Source organism: Aplidium turbinatum, chromosome 2, assembly GCF_918807975.1.
Source record: "Aplidium turbinatum chromosome 2, kaAplTurb1.1, whole genome shotgun sequence".
In the NCBI taxonomy this organism is placed as follows: Eukaryota; Metazoa; Chordata; class Ascidiacea; order Aplousobranchia; family Polyclinidae; genus Aplidium; species Aplidium turbinatum.
In genome coordinates, this window is record NC_137473.1 from 53,326,053 (window position 1) to 53,349,010 (window position 22,958).

General features: G+C 36.9%; 1 protein-coding gene across 1 annotated transcript; it reads right to left on the reverse strand.

Moving 5' to 3' along the window:
- Positions 1-2,459: 2,459 nt before the first annotated feature.
- On the reverse strand, positions 2,460-21,749 carry LOC145764780 (syntaxin-binding protein 4-like). The gene is made up of 15 exons (XM_082576454.1): positions 21,538-21,749; positions 21,290-21,364; positions 15,067-15,137; positions 14,248-14,430; positions 13,366-13,534; positions 11,889-11,989; positions 10,932-10,993; positions 9,633-9,752; positions 9,121-9,235; positions 8,761-8,930; positions 7,818-7,996; positions 5,804-5,994; positions 4,470-4,566; positions 3,588-3,763; positions 2,460-3,142 (listed from the first exon to the last, which is right to left on the reverse strand). Exons 1-15 carry the CDS (start codon positions 21,684-21,686, stop codon positions 3,018-3,020), a joined length of 1,983 nt encoding a protein of 660 aa, XP_082432580.1. The 5' UTR covers positions 21,687-21,749; the 3' UTR covers positions 2,460-3,017.
- Positions 21,750-22,958: the final 1,209 nt, after the last annotated feature.

A 22,958-nucleotide genomic window follows, 5' to 3' on the forward strand; every position in this document is an offset into this window, starting at 1 on the left:
GAGTAAAAGTTTAAGTGTGATGGATAGTGCTGTTTTGTCGATCTCAGCACCAGAACACGTGACAGCGATTCTGCCTTCTCAAGAGACAAAAGAAAATATATGTACAAATGCCAAGCAAGCTTACACAAAATGTTCCATTACAGGGTAAAAAAAAAATTGTGCATACACAGTAGTGCAATGCAAACAAAAAACAGAAACAACGTTTCTTAAATCATGTTAGCTCCTAGTAATATTAAAAAAAATTGGGGCACACGAAGACTACAACCTCTTTGGGCGGCTTCGCATGATTTCCCCTGTCTTTGCGCCACAGAGTTATACTAACTGAGTGCTTCAGCTGAGAACATAAGGGTGGCAAAGTTGTGAATTAAAGTCTTCACAATGATTTCTTCTATTTGGAGATCTCCTTGTCGGAGTAAAAAGACGCACAAACTCACGGATGGTTGCTTGGAAGCGACACCATAACGCTTTGCAGAGCTGTGCCTGCACGTGTACGTCTGTATAAAAAGTGAGATTGAGGCTCGAACCTCGTCATCTCGCACGCTAGTTGCATGTTTAGGTTAAGGCAAAAATAAAAAAAATACATAAATATTAAAATGAGCTAAGTATTTAAGTTACATTTGAAACTGCGATTATTCTACAAAAAATTACATAATTATGTTTCCCTGCAAAGGCAACTTGTTGGCAATTAGTAGGCTTTATCTAAGCAACGTTTAAAAACATTACATTGGCAATTCGGCATAAAATTAAATAAATTGTCGACATCGGCTGCTGAAAGGAGTAGTCTGCCGTTGAACGATTCGCTTTATTGAGCGAACAAGAAAAATCAGTTACGTTTAACAAGCAATAAATTGCCGGCATGGTGCTTTAAAAAAGTAGGCTACAATACGCTACAGAAAAATTGTTAAAAACCGACGCGTGAAATTATAAAAGGTGACATGTTTTTACAAAATAATTGTGAGCTCGTGTTTTTTTTTTTTTTTATTGACGTAGAAATAAAAGTTTTGTAGCATAATGTACTTACCAGAGTCTCCATAATTTTAGTTATCTTGTTAAACTTACTTTTATTTTTAAAAACCTACTTACGTGCGGGGTAACCAATGTGGTTACATTTTATTTAGCGTAACTTATAAAAATGTGGTAATCTTTGTTTAGATTATTTAAGTATGAGTTTAAGTATGAGAATGGTTTGTTATTAAGGCTGTCTAACTGCCTGATGAAATTTCTATTTATCTAATTTAGTTAGTTTGGCTATCTGACTCCATTATCTAATTTCCACACAATTGTTATTCGAATTATAATTTTAAGTTATCAGAAGGTGTTCGTATAATGTTGTAGGTCTATAACACAATTTGAATTTAAACAGTTCAGAATAATGAAATTACAGGATAGTGAAACATTATCACGAGTTATTACATTTTAATTAAACAATCATTTTAATGTTTTTCTGAGAGCTGAACTGGTCTAACTGAGCTGGTTTGATGTAAGCCAGTCCGATTTGATAGAGCTCTTTGTCTAATTGAGCTGGTTTAATGTGATAGAGCTCTCGTCAAAGGACGAACAAACCATTTTATTGTGTGCGCCCTTTTTTCTATTTTCTTTGGGAGCAGTTGCATGGAAAATTACAGAAACTTCAGTAAAAGGCAGGAAAACTTATACGATGAAATAATGGATCGCTACAGTACGCACAGACCAAAGCAGTTTTAATATTCGACCAACCTTCTCAAGCGACAATTTAAAATGACGAAACTGATGCAATATTTCAACAACCAGTAACTGGCATCTGTGACGTAGCAGTCCACCCATTGTTGTGTAATTCTACAGGAGGTAAAAAAGAAATGATGCAATATCTCATAAATTTTTCAGAAATATTCTATGATGAAAGACGCCAGGTTAAATAGACTTTAACGATTTTATGTGACGTTTGATTTGGGGAACGATTGTTCGTTACAAGTGGTTAGTCTGCTCTAGCAACTAGCGTGCACTAGGCCTAGCCTACTCTGTTGCAACTTGCAAGCATAGTCTAAACCCCACCAACTAAAGAGCCTACTTGTTCGTGCGCTTGAGCAACGCATTTTAAGGACTGTTCTGCATTAGGCGGCACCCAATGGATGGAATAAGTTCCCCGCAACAAGACTTCAACAATCGGAAATTTTACTCTGTCAATCTCGGTAACCGGCCCTGCGTCAAAAGCCTCTACAAGTGTGCGATACTACCAAGGCTTTGTCAGTCCGAGGATACAGATTCAAAACCAAATTATTGTTCTTTGGACATTGCTGTTAACAACACAATTATCAATGCAATGTCACTTACAACTAACAAGCTACAAGCATTAATGTTCTCCCAGGTTTTGACCCTTTTCCCGTTCATTAACATGCTGGACTGCTAGAATATCGGATATTGTAGCTGGTAGACCTTTTTTATCCCGATATGGTAATGACGAAAAACAAAATGGTGTTATAAGTTATTTTATTTACTATACTATCCTTACAATAATGGCACATGATATTCACACAGTGAAAACAAAAATACTACTTGTTGGAGATTTACGTTAATTCGGACCTTATACCATTGCACAGTGAAAATACGCACAATTTCACACATTCATTGTTGATTGGCCTACATAGCATTTGTTCGACTTGGTAATACGAACTCCAGATATTAAACCTGTTGCGATAAAATCGCATCATTTCTACATTTTACTACGTAAAAACAATGTGAACATGCTGATTAAAGTAGAACAGTTTATGTATCATATGACACTATATTCTTCATAACTTCCCCACAGACAAGAGCGTCACTCGATACTTGAACAGCTACTAAAACGATCACTGGTGACATCTGTTATCGTGTAACAGTCCTTCCAAAAACACTACACCAACACAGAACAAAGTATCTATCGCCCAAAACTTGTGATAGATAAACAATTTCACCTTCAAGCTTGTACCGGAAAATATAAAGACACAACACTTTGCTGGGATATGTCACAACTTTTGTGTAAATCTCACCACAGTTCTCCTTCAAATTAACCTCATTTTCGCCCGAAACGTTGCTGGGGAGGATGAAGAGGAGGTAGAAGCCGGACTACTGTGGATGTCGATTGAAGTTCTTTTCGGAGATGCATTCTTTCGCTTGATAGAAGTTTCTAAGAAGTGATGCAACCGCATAAATGGGCCACAAACACAACAGTCCAGGCCTTACATAATTTTTTCGATGTCTCCAACTGGCAACAAGAATTAAAATACTTGCTCAGGTGGGATCTGGCAAGTGTCGTATTGACGCTTTTGCCATACAACCGTTGCTATAAAATCAAACAAAAACAATGGCACTAAACATAAAGAATGTCAAGTGCTTTAACTCACAGATCTATTTTATTTGTCGGTGGCTGCAGTTTAAGAGCTACATTTTATTTGGACAGTTGGTTTAGTTTTTGAATCTTTATTCTAGGACTGACAAAACCTCTGATAGGTTTGACACTAAAAAAGAAAATCTTAATGTCAAACCTCCTTTCGATCGTGGTACCGCTCGGCTATGCAGCCGACATAATAATTATGTCACATTTGCCAAACAATAGACTTCTTTTAAACTACCTAAAGAAAGAAGATCCATCTTTGGAATCTTCGGTCCATCTTCAGCTGTGTGGTTCATCTTCCTAGGATCCTCCCAAGAGGTGGTGTGATTGACATGATCAATGTAATAGATTCTTCCATCGCTCAAACTAGCTTCTTCCCATCCACGAGGCAAGTCTTCCTCTTGCAATTTTAATCTAAATAAAGAGCAAAGTGGACTCGTGTGATGAGAAAATCGATGCAAGATGTTTCAATACGAGGAGAGCCACAGCAGGATTGGGGAATGCGATGAAGAATGGGGATTTAGTTGAAAATCGCGACAAGAGATTCTGTCATTGAGTTGAGACTCCTCTTATGTGGGCGATGATGAATGGAAACGGTGGATACGAAACAGCAGTGACAAGACTGTGAAAGGGTACGGCAAAGTCTAAGGAATGAAAGAAAATTTTCGTGAAGAAAAGTACAGTCTATCGGAATTGTGTGCGGCCTGCAATATTGTACGGTAGCATTTACACATATTACAATACATTATATATAAGACAGGTAGTACGGCGTAGGTACAGGTAGGCACGGTAGTAGGTACAGGTAGTACGGCGTAGGCACGGTAGTAGGCACAGGTAGGCACGGTAGTAGGTGCAGCGTAGGTACGGTAGTGCCCACTGTAGTTCGGTACCATAAGACAGCATTAACCAATCAAAAAGCAGTCAGCCATTCATACTTCTAGAATCATGATTGTTTCGATATATTTGCCATACGGATAGCCAAAATTTCTTACGTAATACAGTGGCCTAGAGCTGCTCTCTAATTGAAATCCTTAGCGATTTACGTCGCGGCGGAGAGACTGTGTTATCAATATAGAAGAATCTACCATGAACGACCTGCAATATAAGCTTCACCACTAACCTCACGTTCATGTATAGAGTCTCAGCCTCTTGTGCCAGTTCTTCCAGGGTTTTGATGGCTTCATGACTTTTGTTATATTTCACAAACGATTTCACATCTAAAACAGATTGAGGAAAATTATCATTTTAGAATATTCTATTTTATTTATTTTGATTTGGAATTCTATTTGAATAAGAACATTCTGATGACCCCAATAAGGGTAAAACAGCCTGAAAAGGTTTTTAGTGAAAAGTAACTGTGTTTCATGGAATTCGCTTTGCTTGGCATTGAGCACTGTTTTGTAATATTAATAGCCTTTATTGCTATATTTTACAGTAAAGTAGCCTCCAGTATATGCATCAAATAGTAAACAACGATGGTGGGTCTTGTCCGTCTTCGTTTAACCTTCTTTTTAGTTGGCGGGTAACACAACTACACACACAACCACTAACCATGATGGTACCGAGGTATGCTTTCGATGAATGCCAATCTTGGAAAAAAAATATTGTGATAAGTTCAATTTTGAATAAAGTCGTCACATTAGACAAAACGCATAATCAGAAATGCAGCAGACAAAATAACTCCGACTAGTTTGTTTGTTTTTCATATCTTTATCCTGCATTGTGAGAAAGCGGACTTGAGCGCTATGCATCGGTGTACGCCTTCCGACTTACACCTGACCCACGCTGCAGCCGACTGCAATGTCTGTTTCCGGTTGTCTACTCTACTTATGACTTAAATTTGGTACTACCCATTACTCGAAATCGATCACTGGGCAGAGGCAATTATAGTGAAGTTTCTTCCCCAGAGAAACAACAGCAAGTGCGGGTGGCTGGAGTCGAACATGCAGGCTCTCGACTGCGAGCCCAACGCGCAAACCACTCGGCCACTGCTACTATAGGGGTTTTGTTGCGCTCTGACGTCTATCATACAGGTTGCGTAGGATTGCACAAAGACACTAATTGGCTTCCAACCTTTTCATACAACACCAATGGAAATTAAGCCTTAAAGTGATTCAATCCGAAGGCCTATAAATCGACAAACATGGGTTCGAAACTCTGCCCGGTCATACCAAATACAGCATGGAGCTTTGCCCCGACATACTGAGAAAGTGAGAGCCCAGAAAGTGGATTTCGGGTAATAATGTACTCCAAAGTGCGCGAATAAAAACATTTACAGTAGAATTGGTTTAATTCGTCAGTTCGTCTTATTCGTCACATTTTTGTCGGTTCCGGCAGAAGTTGTTACGTATAGTTTTGACCTGTTTGCATAATTTGTCAGTTCGCCTAATCCATTGCTTTTTCTAATCCTCTTGTGGTGACGAATTAGCCGAATACTTTTTTTAATTTCCAAACCTGATTGAACGATCTTATTCATAAATGCGAGCAAAGTTTCCAAAGTGTTTTCGTTGTTTTCACGAATCTCCGTCAGTTTTCTGTACTCGCACTCCACCAACGATAAGTGTTTCTCTATCTCTGATTCTGCGTCAAGTTTTGCCAAAGACATTTCACTCGATTGCAGCGTTGACAGTTCCGCCTCCAGTACTCTAGCAACGAAAAAAATCTTTCATAAACTTTTTCTTGAAATGGAAGAAACAAGTCAGGTGTTTAGAGTTAAAATATCATGTCAGTATTTGGGTTCATCATCAACGTAATCGAACGTCAAGAATGTAATCAAACATCAATAACGTAATCAAACGTCAAAAACGTAACCAAACGTCAAAAACGTAACCAAACGTCAAGAACGTGATCAAACGTCAAGAACGTAATCAAACGTCAAGAACGTAATCAAACGTCAAAAACGTAATCAAACGTCAACAACGTCAAAAACGTAATCAAATGTCAAGAACGTGATCAAACGTCAAAAATGTAATCAAAGGTCGAGAATATGAAGACCGTCAGTGGTAACAAAATCACTTAAAAAGAACAAATATGTTGACTTGGACGAAATGTAAATATTTGAATGGTCTACAGTTGAAAAATGTCATGTTGGTTTATGTCAACGAAAATACAAACAAATGACTACTGAAAGTTAGAAGTTTTCATACAATCCAATATGAAATGTCAGTAACTCCTGATATTTACTGTAATCAAACAGTTGCTCATTTGAAAATGTATTTAATTAAAATAAGTCAAGCAAAATACAGGGTTGATCTCTAAGTGGTCAAAACTGGTTTTAACCACTAAGCGGTTTAAACCTGGTTTAAACCGGTCAAAACTGGTCAAAATCCAGAAAAATATTTTTATGTGGTGAATGGTCGGCTACCTGGGCTATGGGCTATTTAGGAAATATAATATAAAAGCAGTTGTGAGTTGTGACCATTTTGATATGCAGGCCTCGAAATAGCTGCCTGAACTTTCATTAATGGCCGCCAATACCGACCTGTCAGGCAAAATTTGATGGCAAATGTTTTTCATAAAAACAAAATTTGTTGGAATAAATTCTTGTACTTCAGTTGGCTGTGCAAATTGTTCATCGTTCTACCAAGCATTTTTTGGTTCATCAGAAACTTATTTTTAGAATTTGAATTTTCTTAATAATTAAAATACCCATATTTTACGGACCATAAGGCGCAATTTAAATCCTTTTTTTTTTCCTCATAAATTGATCGTGCGGCTTATAAGCCGGTGCGCCTAATGTATGGATCAAGTAGTGCTTTATTGCCTACACTCAAAACCAGTACCAATAGTACTATTATTATATAAATAAACCACCGTCTTACACAATAAATTACGGTAAAAGCAACTAGCAACTGTGATATTCACTAGGCCCATTTTTTTCTTTTGCTCATTGTAATATTGTGACTTGCTTACATTTCTTACGCATTTTTGTTTAATGAGCTTTATACGGTAACCCATCCTCCTTAAAATACGTTGCGTTCTATAGCCCTGTGCGCCTTATGTCTGAACAAAAAACTAATCAAAGCAATTTGTTGACAGTGCGCCTTATAATCGGATGCGCTTTATGGTCCGTAAAATACGGTGACCAACTGATTGAAACACCAAAAATAAACAGAGAAATTGAATATTTTTTGTTCCAAATCCAGCATTTAGGTTGAACAATGAACATCATTACTAAACATGGAGGGTAATATTTTTAATTCAATTGAAAATCAACTTGATTCATACGCTAAAGGGGTTTTGACCAGTTTTGACCAGTAATAGGTGGTCAAAACTGCCGGTTTAAACCAGGTTTTAACCGAGCGGTTTAAACCGATCAACCCTGGTAAAATATGACTGATCAGTGATCGTATACATTTTATGCTGATGCTAGGCTATTTTATAACAATTTGTTGCTGCGGTGAATTGAATTATTACTACGCACGACATCATCCAATTCCAAAAAAGCGTAAAACAAATTTCTTCTCACCGAATGAGCTCTTCGTAATCGTATTTCATGTGCTCTTTCTCCTGTTTCGCGTGATCTAACGACGTTTGATGACTCTCTACGAGCTGCTTTTGCTCTTCCTCCATCGACTCAATTTTCACCTGGAGGATCTTGTTCTCTTCTTCCAACTCTACCATCTTCATCTTCAATTCGTCTACTACCTGAAACAACGAAATTTCTGTTAAACGAAAGTGGACGTCCTGTGAATATGAAGGAAAACAGAAGCGATGTTTCAAAGTAAACACCATAAACTTAATCCCATTCAGTGCAACTTCTCATGCGCCACTGTGCCTATGACAATCGTTACATTAAAAGTCAGGGAAATCAAAATCGCGTCAGGTAACGTATGCCATCTTGGTGTTGAAAGTTGGATACGTGATGACAAAGTGTAATTTTTGTATTTCTGTAAATGTTTAAACAAAATGCTATGTCGGTTCACATAGGTCAAAATTAAACCAATACTTTCCAGTTAATTCTGCATCATTTTTAGCAAACTATAAAAATTAATCTGAAGTACTTTTTTGTCATGGAGCTGGTATAAACCTAGGTCCGACAAACAAATAACTCACCAATGTAATGGTGTTGATACATTGTGCTACTTATTTTCGTAGAAATTGTAAATTTGATAAACATTGCACAACCCTTAAATAAATTGATTGTTTTACGCAACAGAAGATTATTTGGCAATTTTGTCTTTTTTTTAAGCTGTAGCCTAAAAGCTCGAGAAAGCCTAAATTCCCCTGCACTGTCGCTGCGATCAGCCACAAACGTGGGTTTTAGCAAATTTTGAGATGGAATAATAATCAAAATAAGCTAAAGTGATATTACGCGCAAAAGTTTTAAAACTAGTTTCTTTGCCAACTAGTCCAAAGATTAAACGTGTTTTTTTAAAGCAAAGTAAGAGAAATAAACGCAAGTTACTCACTTTGACCAAACCATCATGCTTTCCGTCATCTGCAGTTGGATGATCGTCACTACTAGTTACTGACAACGAGTCCACGTGACTGTTGTTCAAGCTCCCGTTGGTCAGTTTTGTGGATGGAAACACTGATGGGATTTTGACGCCGCATATCTCCAACACTCTCTCCACAAAATCTACAATAAATTGGGACTCTCATTATGTTAGCAAAGATTTTTATTGGGAAAAACACGTAGGTTTGTGCAGGAGTCAAGAATGCAAAGCCAGTACCAATCAGGAATAGTTTTTTTTACGGTAAATAATGTTAGTCTCACTACAATGAATTAAACAAAGAAAATTCAATTTTAAATGTAAGCAATTCAAGACCTGCATACTGAACGGCGTTATTTTCATCCTTTTCCAGTTTGCTATCAATCAGGGAAAGTTGTTTACTAGTAGGCTCAACACCGAGGTATTCCAAAGCAGAATACAATTTCTCGACCTGAAGCAACAAACCAGCTGAAAAAGCACTCAAACTATCCGGCAAATTAAAATTCAGGAAATTAGATAGAACGTGGGGTGATGATGAATCGGTGAAAAAGTAATCGATCAATATTTATCAGAATAACAAAAACTATATACTTAAAAAACATTAAAAAAAAACAGAACGCAAAATGTACTGTAAATACGAGACTCAGTTAAGTAAAAACTTCGCTTCGCTGATTCATATGCTATACCACGAGAAGTCTGCATCTTGAGCTTCTTCGCTTACATTTGAAACCATTTAAAATTCATGCGTGCTTGATTTGAAACGCCTCTGAATTCAAAGCCGATTTAAGTCGAAAATTTTAAAATCATTTAAAGCACATTAAAGTGACGTATGATCGGGTTGCATTTACAGGTACGTGGCTGCTGCCATCTAGTGACAGTCTTTTCCGGCGACTTTCCGTTCTACGGACGGAAGACTTCATAGATCCAACGGAGCAGTCAGAACACGAAGACAATCGATGCAGACGTCTCTGAAAACAAAAACAGAATTATTGTTAGTACGCTACCTAAACATTTTTTCACGAGAGTGAATAAGCTTTAAACCATCTGAAAAGTTATGTTTAAACACAGCAACTGTAAACAATCCCATATTATTGTTGGGGTCTCTCAAAGTTTCTTAAGAGCAACGAAAGCTGTTGTGAAAAAAAATAAGGATAGCTGGCAATGTCACACTTGGTGATAAAATAGAAAAAAGCATGTGATCATTTTTGTTCTAAATCTTAAAAATATTCGAGAGTAGAGTTAGAACTTTTAGAACCGTTTCTACGTAGGTCAATTGTAAGAAATCCATTGTAATACCAATCCATCGGACACGGTTCAGCGGTGATGATTGGATTATATCAGTGAAAGCAATTCAATAAGACGATTACCTTGCCAATATCCGCTTTTAATAGAGTCAATGTGTGAATTGTTTCCTCCTATTGAACGGTTAACAAACCGCCTCCTGTTTGTTAGCCTGTTTATGCGTATTCCCCCCATAAAATTCGCTTTATGATTAGGCAAAATTTTTAAGCAAAAATATACAATGCAGTATTCTTTTTTCACGTTTTTTGGTTGGGCACTAGGCTACCGGGTTTAAACGACACCTGCACAATCCTGATGTTTTAAATTCGGCTATCGCACCTAGATCTAGTCTGCGCGGTACAATATGGCACAATTCGGATACAAATATTTATATGAAATCTGACACAACCATAATGTTGATTTGTCCTCATTAGCCGCGAACCTTGATCCAAATGTTTTCTTAAGGATAAGATATAATTTTCCAAGAGCGATCGGTCGCAAATTGATGACATTGCAAACTTAACCAAAGCTATACAATATAATCTTCAAGAAATATTAACAATAAAGAGTATCTTTATTGTTAAATGTATTTATCTTTATACTACGTCACTTGCCAACGGTATTGGTTTCAAGATAACAACACCTGCTCCTAGCCAACAATACTTTTCCATTAATTATGCATCTTGTTCCATCAGTTTATTAATAAATTTACTTATCGTGCTATTCGAGATTAAGCTTTACCATTCAAAATGCTCCGCGAAGTGCAACGTTGCGTACACGTTAGAATACTATGCGAGAGGATTTTTCTTACCTTTAGAATTTGTTTTCAGGTTTGCAAAAGAATATTCAAGAGTCAAAACACTTACCTCTTCATTCTTGGCCAAGTTAGTCTTTCCACTTTGACGGGCAAGTTCGGCAACACTTTGATCTGTATTGAAGCGAATATCAAACTATGACGACTTGTTGGTTTAGTCAAAATTCCTAAAATCTGAAAATGATGCTTCTTGGTACTCGACAAACGCAACGCAACTAAGTGATGGAGACAATTCAGCTAAATCTTTACGTTAAGTTAAAGGAAAGCCATTTTAACCACTATTTTAGCATAAATTTAACCACATTAACCTCAGAAAATTGAGATATTTCGGACACATAGCAAGAAGCAACCCGTTGGAAAATTCAATGTTGCCTGGGAAGGTGCAAGGCAAACGAACAAAAGGACGACAAAAAATGAAATATTTTGACAATATCAAGCAAATTACGGGAATAAAAAGCACGCCGGAACGGAAGCACCAATAAAAACAAAAGACAGAACAAAATGGAGGCAGTTCATAAGGGAGATCACAGCTGATCAAACATGAACAATCTGTTGAAGAAGAAGATAGCACAAAAAGAAATTCTGGTTTGCTCTTGATGATCAATTGTAGAAAAGAGATATGTAATATTGAATAGGTCACTGTTTCCCATAATCCAATTAGAAAATTAGTCGTTTTCTACATTGATTCGACGTCTTAAGGAGTAAAAAAACGACTAATTTGTTTGCCAGGTGAACTAGGCTTAAACGTCTGCTTTCACAACATTTTAACCAAACAAACTTCCAGAACACCAATGTACCCTGATGTAGGCGATTACTTCTTCAATCAAAACAACCGCAAACTACCTCAATCCGTTCCATATCATAAACTTCATACCACCAGACCACCAGTAACAAAAATCGCTACCGATATGGACACCAGATATACAGACACCAACAAACGTCACATACATTATGTACAATACGGTACAAATCTCGTACAAAGCAGTACTGGGCAAAACATTGCACTTACCGGAAGGCAAGAGATGGCGAAGGCATGACTTTCGCAATCGATGGAAGATGTTGAGTACATCAGTGGCTGATGTGCCAGCAGGTACCAGAGTGACTTCGAACCTGGATGAAGAGTCAGATTAAGAACAATGCGTTTGGATTGCATTCCGCAAGTGAAAGCGATTTAAAAAAATGCTTATGGTAAGTTTGTAAAGAATGGCTGTAGACAGAGCTTTGATCGTCTAGGTCAGTGGTTCTCAACGGGGGCGGTACCGCCCCCCAGGGGGCGTTTTGATTTTTCAGGGGGGCGGTATGATTACCTCGGCTTAAGGGGGGAGTTTTGATTATTAGGAGGCATTCTTTAACCTATCCACCGCCCAGCATAACGATCTCGTCAAAGAGCTCGTATCTTCGTGGTAACATTTCCTGCCTCATCTGGTGGAAAAGGGATTCAGCTGTGTTGTTCTGCTACATACCAAACAGCGAAACCCACTTGACATATCCATAAGAGGTGATCTTCGTATGTTTCTCACTGGCTTTACACCGGATGTGAAGAAACTGGCACTTTCTCACCAAGCACAAGGTTCACACTGACTACTACTAGGCCAATCCTGTTTTTATGCTCGCAAATATATATTTGCTTTTCATCAAATATAGTTACTATAGTCTCTAAAAATCCTTACAGCCTGTTTCACCCTAACAAGGGGATCATCAGAAGGTCCTTATATTCTAATAGAAATAGAAGTATTTGAATAAGGACCTTCTGATGATCCACCTTTTAGGGTAGCCTAAAACAGGCTGTAAGGGCAAAGTGTAGCCCAAGGATTTTAGAGACTGGTTAGCCTATATTGGCTGTAATTCGCTGTGCTTGGCTTGCTGTCCGACGTTTTTTTCGTAAACAGTTGTTCGTAAAATTAATTCTTCGTAAAACAATTCTTCATAAAGCATTTCTTCGTGCATGCAATTGAGAATTGATGTATACCAAGAAATGCTTTACGAAGAATTGTTTTAGGGATTTAATTTTACAAACAACTGCTTACGAACAATTGTTTTACGAACAATTGTTTTACGAACAATTGTTTTACGAACAATTGTTTTACGAACAATTGTTTACGAACAATTTACCTATAACCGCTGTGCTTGGCATTGAGCACTTTTTGTAGTATTAATAGTATTTATTGTTTTATATTCGCTTTTCGTAATGAATCGTTATTGTTAGGGGGGCGGTAAAATTTTGCCAGTTCATGAAGGGGGCGTTGGGCCAAAAAAGGTTGAGAAACACTGGTCTAGGTATTAGTGCAGTGATGACTAGGCCTAGTATCACTTCACTAATAAAACCAAAAACTTTAAAACCAATGCTCAGACATTGCATAAGAACTACAGTAAGATAAGCCGATCGCATTGATCGATGTATGTTATATTTGATGAAAAAAAAACGGTAGCCGGACTTTTATCACACTCTTGTGGGTGCTAAGCTGTAGTAAGGTAACAAAATTTACGTTTCCTCTTGGCGTAGCTTCTCTCTTAGGAGCAAGGAGTGGAATTGGTCCACCGAATACTCTGTCACAGGATTGCCATTGACGTGAGTTATATAATCCCCGATGCTAAGACGACCATCCTCCGCTGCGTCCCCTCCTTGGGATAGTGAGGAGACAAGGAAAACGGACACTGAAACATAAATAGTTTGGAAACTTACATATGTCTACAACCAATCGCTAGTAAATTTTTACAATTTAAACTGGAATAAAAACCTAAAATTTCTTTTTCCGTGCCTAACAATATCCACCATTTCCAAAACTAGTTTGAATGATATATATAATTAATAATAAAACTTTGGTAGAGGGTTTGCTTTGTTGAACCATAGACAAACTAAACAAAGTAACCTTAGCGGGTTTAACATGCTTTATTACATTTAAAGAGATATAACAAAATTTAAAAAAATCAACTCAAACGTTTTCGACAAGTACTGTGTCCTCATCAGGAATTATTTAAATCTGCAATATACATAAAATTTATATGTTATTGCATGTATATATATTGCAGATTTAAGTAATTCCTGATAAGGACACACGTACGTGTTAAAAACGTTTGAGTTGATTTTTTTTTAATTATGTTATATCTCTGTGCAATAAAACATGTTAAACCTGCTAAGGTTACCTTGTTTTCTTTGTATTATGATATAATTAAATATTACTAAATTGCAAGAAAACCTGATAGGCTAACAGTGTAAGTTACCGGCCTAAATCAAAATGATTATTTCAGAAAGTTGGCAAACCTCTAAAAATTTTCATTGAAACTAATTTTCCAGGCTCAGTGGTAAGTATGTGTCATTTCTAGTTTAATAGCATTCATTTGTCTATCTTCTATGGAGTGATGCTTACAATGTCTGCAACAAGGAAATGGGGTAGGATGTATATTTGATTGAACGCGAAAACCAATTCCTGCAGAGGATTTCTTAATTGCGATAGTTGTTTCAATATCTTTAAACCTTTCCAATGAAAATGATTCACTCAAATCTTCAGTGGAACTATTGACAGCATCGACTGATTCACGCTTTCCTTTACCTAAAAACGAGTTTGATAGCAAAATAACATCAAGAACAATTGGATAACCACAAATCCTCCTGTGACCTGTGTAATGACTGATGGGATGTAAAGACTTATGTACTAAAAAAGATCATTCTTCAACTTATGCGCAGACCTCTTAATGTATTTATGACATCAATTGGGAAGGTAGGCTATTATGTAGTTGACACACTAAAACAATGACGAGTTAAAAAATTCAATCCGGTGTTTTCTCTTGATCAGTACGAATAGAAACAAAAAAAATGTAAAATTGATGATTCCATCAGCCCAAAATGTACTTATGAATAATAATTGCTTTATTACAATAAGGGAAAGCAAATGTAAAGATTTCCCACATCGACATTATATATATATATATATAAATTAATCAACAAAGTATGGTGATAAAAATTTATAGATTATGACACCAGCAATGCTAAATTTTAACTATAACTGAACCAAAACAAAAACTCAATCTTACATTTGTTAGATTGTTGCAGTAGGCCTATATATCGCTTTTTAAAATTCAAACGCCAAAACTGAAGCATGTAAATTTCTTTCTACATTATTAAAACGTTCTAAAGAATCTCAGGCATGTGTAACATTTTATATGTACAAAAATCACCCTGAACTTACTTTCGTAAGACTGCCGTAATTTCTTCTCAGCTTCACTCTCATTCCAAGCAATTAGCTTAGCATAGTTTGACCTAGTAAAAACAATCAGTTTCTTCATAACAAACAACAATTTTGAAAATATTAGCCTTGTCTTTTTGTTTATGACATATTTATTTTTCCATGTGTATATATAATATATATACTTTTGGGCTAAAGATTGGCAAAGGGATGAAGTGAAAGGCAAGAAAAAAAAAGGAAAACCACTGCTTGTCCCCTTTATGAAGCTAAGAACAGTGTACACTAGTTAGTGCTTGTTAGAAGACACAATGAAAAAATGTCTTGTTGGACACTGACTGATAACCAACTGATTAACATTGAATCAAACTTAAATTTGTTTTGATTCAGAGCAAACTTAATTGCAGCAGACTAGAATACATATCATATGACCACAAACTATGACATGGATAGTAAAAAATGACCACCCAGACAGCAAATCAGTTGTTTTTTACATTGATTCAACATCTGCAGACCCTAACCTGCAAAGTAGTGCAGACGTTGAATCAATGTAAAAAATGACTGATTTGCTGTTTGGGTATTAATGGACAATCTCAGTAATGTATCATTGGTGATTAATAGGGTGGAGTGAAAAAAATAAAAATCGCTAATTCAAAAAACGTCCCCTCTCAATAGTTGCCTTTGGTCCCAAAACTAAGTTTAAAAGTGGTTTTGGGAAGTTGCCTCGAATACTCAGGTGACAACCTTGACGTAAAGGTCATGCGGGGGTCAAATCCCATAAAAATGCCATAACTCTGTGAGCGGTGATGCTAGGGAGCTAATTTTATTGCCAAAAGAAGCAGAATGTGCACTTTCCTATCTGTCTCAAAAGAAGTTTTTTTCGAAATTTTGCTAGATATATGGTTATTTTCACAAAATGTAATTTTCAGGTCAAATATGAATAACCCATAGCATTATGCACAGTTTAACATCACCATAACATAATCACTCCACAAGAAATCAGCATAATGAACATGATATATCTCTAACCAATGAAACACACATTTGAGTGGTTTTAGAGCAAGCACAAGCACAGGATGGTAACAACTAACAAATATAAAATTGGGTTTCATAATATTACAATAGCCTAGACCAGTGTTTTTCAACCTTTTTTGAGCCACGGAACAGTTTATGCATTAAAATAATCTTGCGGAACACCAAACGAAATTTTATAATGATGCAATAATATAAACAGCACAACAACAATTTATTGGCTGTCAGCTTTCTCAGTGCGATATCTGGGCCTGTTTGGATGAGCACAAAGCTGATATTCGGGCAGGAATTGCAGAAAGACAAACGCGAAGCTCTTCCTCAACAGTTCTCAATTTTTCTCGTTTTTTAACTTTTATAGCAGTCATGCTTGCAAAACTCATCTCACACAGATAAGTTGTTGAAAATGGAAGCAAAGTCAAAATAGCATTGTTTGCCACAATAGGAAACTCCTTGGAAGTCATCACCCAAAAACGTTCCAAAGGTAGATTGGAAAATCTCAATCTTAACGTGCGATCTTGTCTAAGTTGAATAAATTCTTCTTGCTCCTGTACAGTCATGACTTTGTCAAAAGCTGTTGCTGAGCTGTAAGGATCCCTGACCCAGTCAAAGCGTTCGGTAGGAGCAGAAGGGAAATAAAAAGACAGTTTCTCCTCGAGAGTTTTCAAATGTTTTTCTATAGTCTCGCATAGAGCAGCAGTGTTCACATTTCTTTGACATTTTTGGGTGAGTGGAAACATATCAAGGACTGTATTTTTCACATGTCGTTGCCAAAGCTGCACTTTTGAACGAAATCCATGTATTTTATCTGTGCTTGTCAGAAGATTTTCATTTCGGCCTTGCATCCGTGTGTTCAATTCATTTAAATGATGGAATATGTCAGCCATGTATGCTAACTTTGCACACCAATCATCACATGCCAGCAGCTTTGCCCCATCAAAGCCTTCATCCGTTAAAAATATCTTTAGCTCATTTTTCAATTCATAAACACGAGCTAAGACTTTTCCTCTTGATAACCATCTGACTTCCGTGTGAAGCACTAAAGTTGTATACTCTGCTCCCATTTCTTCGCATAAAGCTGCGAATATGCGACTTTTTAGTGGTCTTGTTTTGACAAAATTAACCATCCTCACCACAGCATCAAGCACAGAAGCTAAATCTGCTGGCAAAGTTTTTGCAACTAAGGCTTCTCGGTGCAAAAAACAGTGTGTAAGTATGACAGCTGGGTGTTTCTCCTTAACTCTGCTAACAAAGCCTTTGTGACGTCCGACCATGGCTGCTGCTCCATCTGTACAGACACTATTACAGTTCTTCCATTCAAGTCCTCCTTGTTCAAAATAATCTGAAGTAACACGAAATATTTCTTCCCCGGTTGTCTTCTCAGGCAGTCTCTTGCAAAACAAAAAGTTTTCTGTGATAGAATCACCATCCACAAAACGTACGTTTGCCAAGAGTTGAGCATGTCCACTGATGTCTGTCGACTCATCAAGTTGTAATGAAAATTTTCCGCTGATACGTACCTTTTCCAAAACAACTTTTTCGATGTCCACAGACATGTCTTCGATCCGTCTAGCAATTGTGTTGTCCGAGAGCGGGATTTTAGCTACTTGTTTAACTGCATCAGGACCAAGCATCTCATTTACAATCATCTTACAAGCCGGTAGTATTATTTTTTCTGCTGCAGTATGTGGCTGCTTTGACTTAGCTACAAGCTAGCTCACTTTTAGAGCTTTTTCAGATACTGTTGTTACTCGTTTCATGAAATTCGCTTGCACTTCAATGTCTTTACGAAGGCGAACGAAATAATCTTTTTTCTTGTTTTTTAATGACGGGTGGTTTGTTTCTAAATGACGCTTCAGCTTGGCTGGAACCATGGCACTGTTGCATAGCTCTTTCCCACATATCATACATAATGGGATCGGGGAAGTAGGATCACCAGAGAAAGTAAATCCAAACGAAATGTAATCTTCACTGTATTGTCTCATCACAGATTTTGCTTTCTTTTCATTGTTACCAGAACTAGCCTGTTCATTTGCACATTTCCTTTTCAAATATCTATCCATTATTACCAGTTTAAACTTTAAACTCGAAAGCTAAAATTAATTATGATTTTTCGTACTGTTTTCAAGTCTATTTGTAGCACTGTTGAAGTAACAATAAGTTGTTAAATAAAATAACCACTTGCTGCAAACATAAATAAAATAACCACTTGCTGCAAACCTAACTCTTCAGTAACCTTCAAGTCCTTTGCTTAACTGTTCTTTATCTGAACCCTAAGTTTCTGCTGACGAAAATTACTCTTGATATTATGATGCAATAATTAATACAATAATTTTTGATATTCTGATGCAATAATTAAAACTTTCTTCGTTTCAACCTGAAATGCGCTGCTTTTTGCGATCGCGAGTGACCTTTCATCAGCCGGCGAGAAGCGCTCGCTGTTGTCATGGCCTGTATTAAAGAACGCCATGAATAATAGCTATTTGTGCACATTAATTGTGTCAAAGGAGTGATTTTCGACCGGTGTTCCATGGAACACTAGTCAAACTAATAAATTTCTTGCGGAACACCTGACCATCTTTCACGGAACACCAGTGTTCCGCGGAACACCGGTTGAAAATCACTGGTCTAGACGACAGACGTTAAATGCCAGTTTTATGCAGGGGGGAATGGTATGGGCAGGAAGACCTAAGATTGAAATTGCTTTTTGGTATTGTATTGCTTCATCAGTTTTCGTGACCGAATCTTTAGCCTGATCAGACCGTCACGTCTGTTGAAGCCAGCTATTGCTGATGAAGCATCGGTTACAAGCTTTATGTGGCGCCCCACAGCTTAATTATGGCATGGGTGGCGCATAATGAGCTTTTCTTCTCTGATTTTCTCAGTGTCGCGGTTACTCAGGTGTCGAATTGCTGGTGGTTCGTTGCTTTGGTCAGAATTTAAGTTCACAAGTTTGTAGTAAGATTTAGCATGAACGTTGATTGCTGGAACATTGAATTTTTTCACATGGACAGAAGCTACGGATTCTTTCCCATCGGATGGCTCGTTTTGGACTTGTGCTGCTTCGCTTTAAGGCACTTCATTTTCGATTGAAAATTGTTCAATGACCCCTCTCAAACTAAGGATTTTGTTCACAGCTAAATGACGAACTGTTTCATCTGCCAACATCCCCAAGAGAATGTTTTCTTGGTCCGCAAAGAATGCATTTCGCTTAAGGACATCCAGTGCAATCTTCTTGACTTTATTGTTCGGAAATTTGACGACTCTTTGTAGCATATTGAAGAAGTTTTTCGGTCCATCTGTGATCGTGTGGTAGTGCTTGATTTCAAACCATGCCGGAAAGTAAACTCTAATGCAAAATTATGCGATTGTTGTGAATGTTGTGGTTGGTCGTTATATAGAAACATAGAAACAGGGTATGCGACAGGCCAAGGTCAGCCACCTTGCATGGGAAAGTCCTCCAACTTCGAGAAGCTCGAGATCTTCAGCAACAGGGCCCAACATTACGGCCATACAGATTCTGTACCCATAATATTCGTCATTTAGCTGTGAACAAAATCCTTAGTTTGAGGGGGGTCATGGAACAATTTTCAATCGAAAATGAAGTGCCTGAAAGCAAAGCTGCACCAGTCCAAAATGAGCCATCCGATGGGGAAGAATCCGTAGCTTCTGTCCATGTGAGAAAATTCAATCATGCTAAATCTTACTACAAACTTGTGAACTTAAATTCTGACCAAACCAACGAACCACCAGCAATTTGACACATGAGTAACTGCAACATCGAAAAAATCAGAGAAGAAAATCTCATTATTCGCCACCCATGCCACAATTAAGCTGTAGAGCGCCACATAAAGCTTGTAACCGAAGCTTCATCAGCAATAGCTGGCTTCAACAGACGTGACGGTCTGATCAGGCTAAAGATTTGGTCACGAAAACTGATGAAGCAATACAATACCAAAAAGCAATTTCAATCTTAGGTCCTCCTGCCGATACCATTCCCCCCTGCATTAAACTGGCATTTAATGTCTGTCGTCTAGGCTATTGTAATATTATGAAACCCAATTTTATATTTGTTTGTTGTTACCATCCTGTGCTTGTGCTTGCTCTAAAACCACTCAAATGTGTGTTTCATTGGTTAGAGATATATCATACTCATTATGGTGATGTTAAACTGTGCATAATGCTATATGTTATTCATATTTGACCTGAAAATTACATTTTGTGAAAATAACCATATGATATATCTAGCAAAATTTCGAAAAAAACTTCTTTTGAGACAGATAGGAAAGTGCACATTCTGCTTCTTTTGGCATCAAAATTAGCTCTCTAACATCACCGCTCACAGAGTTATGGCATTTTTATGGGATTTGACCCCCTCATGACCTTTGCGTCAAGGTTGTTACCTGAGTATTCGAGGCAACTTCCCAAAAACACTTTTAAACTTAGTTTTGGGACCAAAGGCAACTATTGAGAGGGGACGTTTTTTGAATTAGTGATTTTTATTTTTTTCACTCCACCCTAGTGATTAAGATGTAACAAAACAAGAAAACAACCCAATTATACATTCTTTGTAAAATTTATTCCATAAGTTTGGATTAGATGTTATCAGAATTGAAGTGCTTAGACATGTTGATTTATTCAAGCATAGAGATAATTATGTGAATACATAATAATGAGTATTAAAACAATGAAAACTATCAATACTACAAAAAAGTGCTCAATGCTAAGCAAAAAAGCAAAGCAGAGCAAATTAAATCAAATATAGTTATTACTATCTGAAGCCTTTACAAATTGTTTCACCTAACGGATCATCAGAAGGTCTTATTCAAATAGAATCTATTTGAATTTGAACGGATCTGAAATGAATTGAAAATGATCTGAAAAGATTTGAATTTGAAATGAATCTATTTGAATTTGAACGGATCATCAGAAGGTCTTATTCAAATAGATTCTATTTGAATAAGACCTTCTGATGATCCGTTAGGTGAAACAAATAGATTCTATTTGAATAAGACCTTCTGATGATCCGTTAGGTGAAACAATTTGTAAAGGCTTCAGATAGTAATAACTATATTTAATAATGAGTATTATATATAGCAAGTCAGCATGCCTTGTAGCCTAATTGGTCTTCATAACTCCATGGCACATTGGCACAATGATTGAGTACTAGATCAATTTAAACAGTGTACCAGTAGCTTACCTGGCTTGGATATCAGTCGAAAGAGTGATTACTACTTGACCAGTAGCAGAAGCCTGACGGAGTGTGTTGACAGCCCTGCAACAGTAAGATTAATCAGAAGAATATATCTAAACAAATTTTTAAAAAACATATAACAAAGCGAGTAGGTCTAACCACAGGTTAAAAAATAAACACTCCGGTCAATCACTTGTTAAAAATAACATTCTTAAAAAACAATTTGATTAACTATTCAAAAAACAAGGACTTGCCTTGTGAGGCTAACATCATGGAAATTTACTCCATTGACATCAACAATCTGATCACCCAAATTGGCTTGATGAGATTCAGCTACTGCTCCTCCTAATATAATTCGTTTGATAAAAATTCCAAAATTTTCATCTTTTGTTTTTCCACCCATTACTTTAATCCCAAGTCCGAGAGAGCTTGTTTTAAGTTCCAATCTCTTAACTTCAATTTTATAATTTTGTCCATTACTGGCACCAGACAATTTCATGTTACAATAAATGCCTACAGATTATACAAACCAATCTAATGGCCAAATCAATATTTTTAATGTTCATTCTATTTCATAGCCTAATCATTTCATAAAATTAAGTAAGCTGAAATTATGACACGTATACAGAACTTGGTGTCTTGCAGTTTTTGTTTTGCCAAACATTTCATTGATGAGAGATATACAAAAGTACCTAACACTGTGATAGACATTACTGACTACAGTGTATAGATGTAGCCTGCCATACCGTCCGTATGTCCACGCTTGTTTTAAATGTTATTGCCTGCATAGTATTTTATGTATCACTTGCACAAAAATGTTAAACTAGAATTGCATTTCAAAACCACTCTTGCAAGTAGGCACTGATTATGCCAATGCTTTACCAGTAGGGATTGCAAGCTAGGGCATCACTTCAAACCTAGGTACCATTGCTCTATTACATAATACTGGTAAGTAACAACTCAGAATTAAGATTACGGTGTATACACTTTAAATCCATGTTACAAGTTAATACAGACGAAATCGGTTAATCGTATCACCTATTTGCCAGACGTTTTGATACGATTATACGATTGATTCGTTTAACCAATTTGCTAAAAAAAAGGTCCGTGGTGAATGGCATAATTGTTGAGAAGACGTCTATGCTGACTAGGCTGCAACGCACATTACAAACTGATACTTCCTACAACTGTTTACAATTCTGGTTAAACTTTAAAGAGTTTACTAGTTTTCTGTTACATAACACTAGATGCGATATGTTCCAGCCAGCAAAACTGGTTCTTTTTACATTGATTTATTGTCTGCAGAGGTTGAATCAATGTAAAAAAGACCAGCTTTGCTGACTGGGAAGAGCTTGAACGATCAAAGCATTTTTCTGCAAACTGCTGCAATCGGACTTGTTTTCATCCCACCGATCTCTGTGACGTCACAACGCGAACTTTGGCGGTTGAAGTTTTTGATTCAAGCGTGCTATTTTTAGCCTACCAGCTGTGTAGTTTTGCGAACGGAATGTGGCCTACAAAAATAGGGGTATGGTAGAAAAACACAGCTCACACTTATTGTTTGTTTTGAAATCACAAAGGTTTTTTTTTCAAGTTTTTTGCGCTGTTTGGTAAAATAATTAATTTGCAGTGTTCTTCAACTGAACTAAACTGCACAAATGAAATTACGCGCTGC

Bases quoted from the DNA above. Each gene is read 5' to 3' on its own strand.
- LOC145764780 (XM_082576454.1), bottom strand. From the start codon at position 21,686: ATGGGTGGAAAAACAAAAGATGAAAATTTTGGAATTTTTATCAAACGA. The intron at 3,764-4,469 runs GTTAGTGGTGAA...CTCTTTATTTAG, and splicing joins ACTCTATACATGAACGTGAG to ATTAAAATTGCAAGAGGAAG. The intron at 3,143-3,587 runs GTAGTTTAAAAG...ATCACTTCTTAG, and splicing joins GATGGATCTTCTTTCTTTAG to AAACTTCTATCAAGCGAAAG.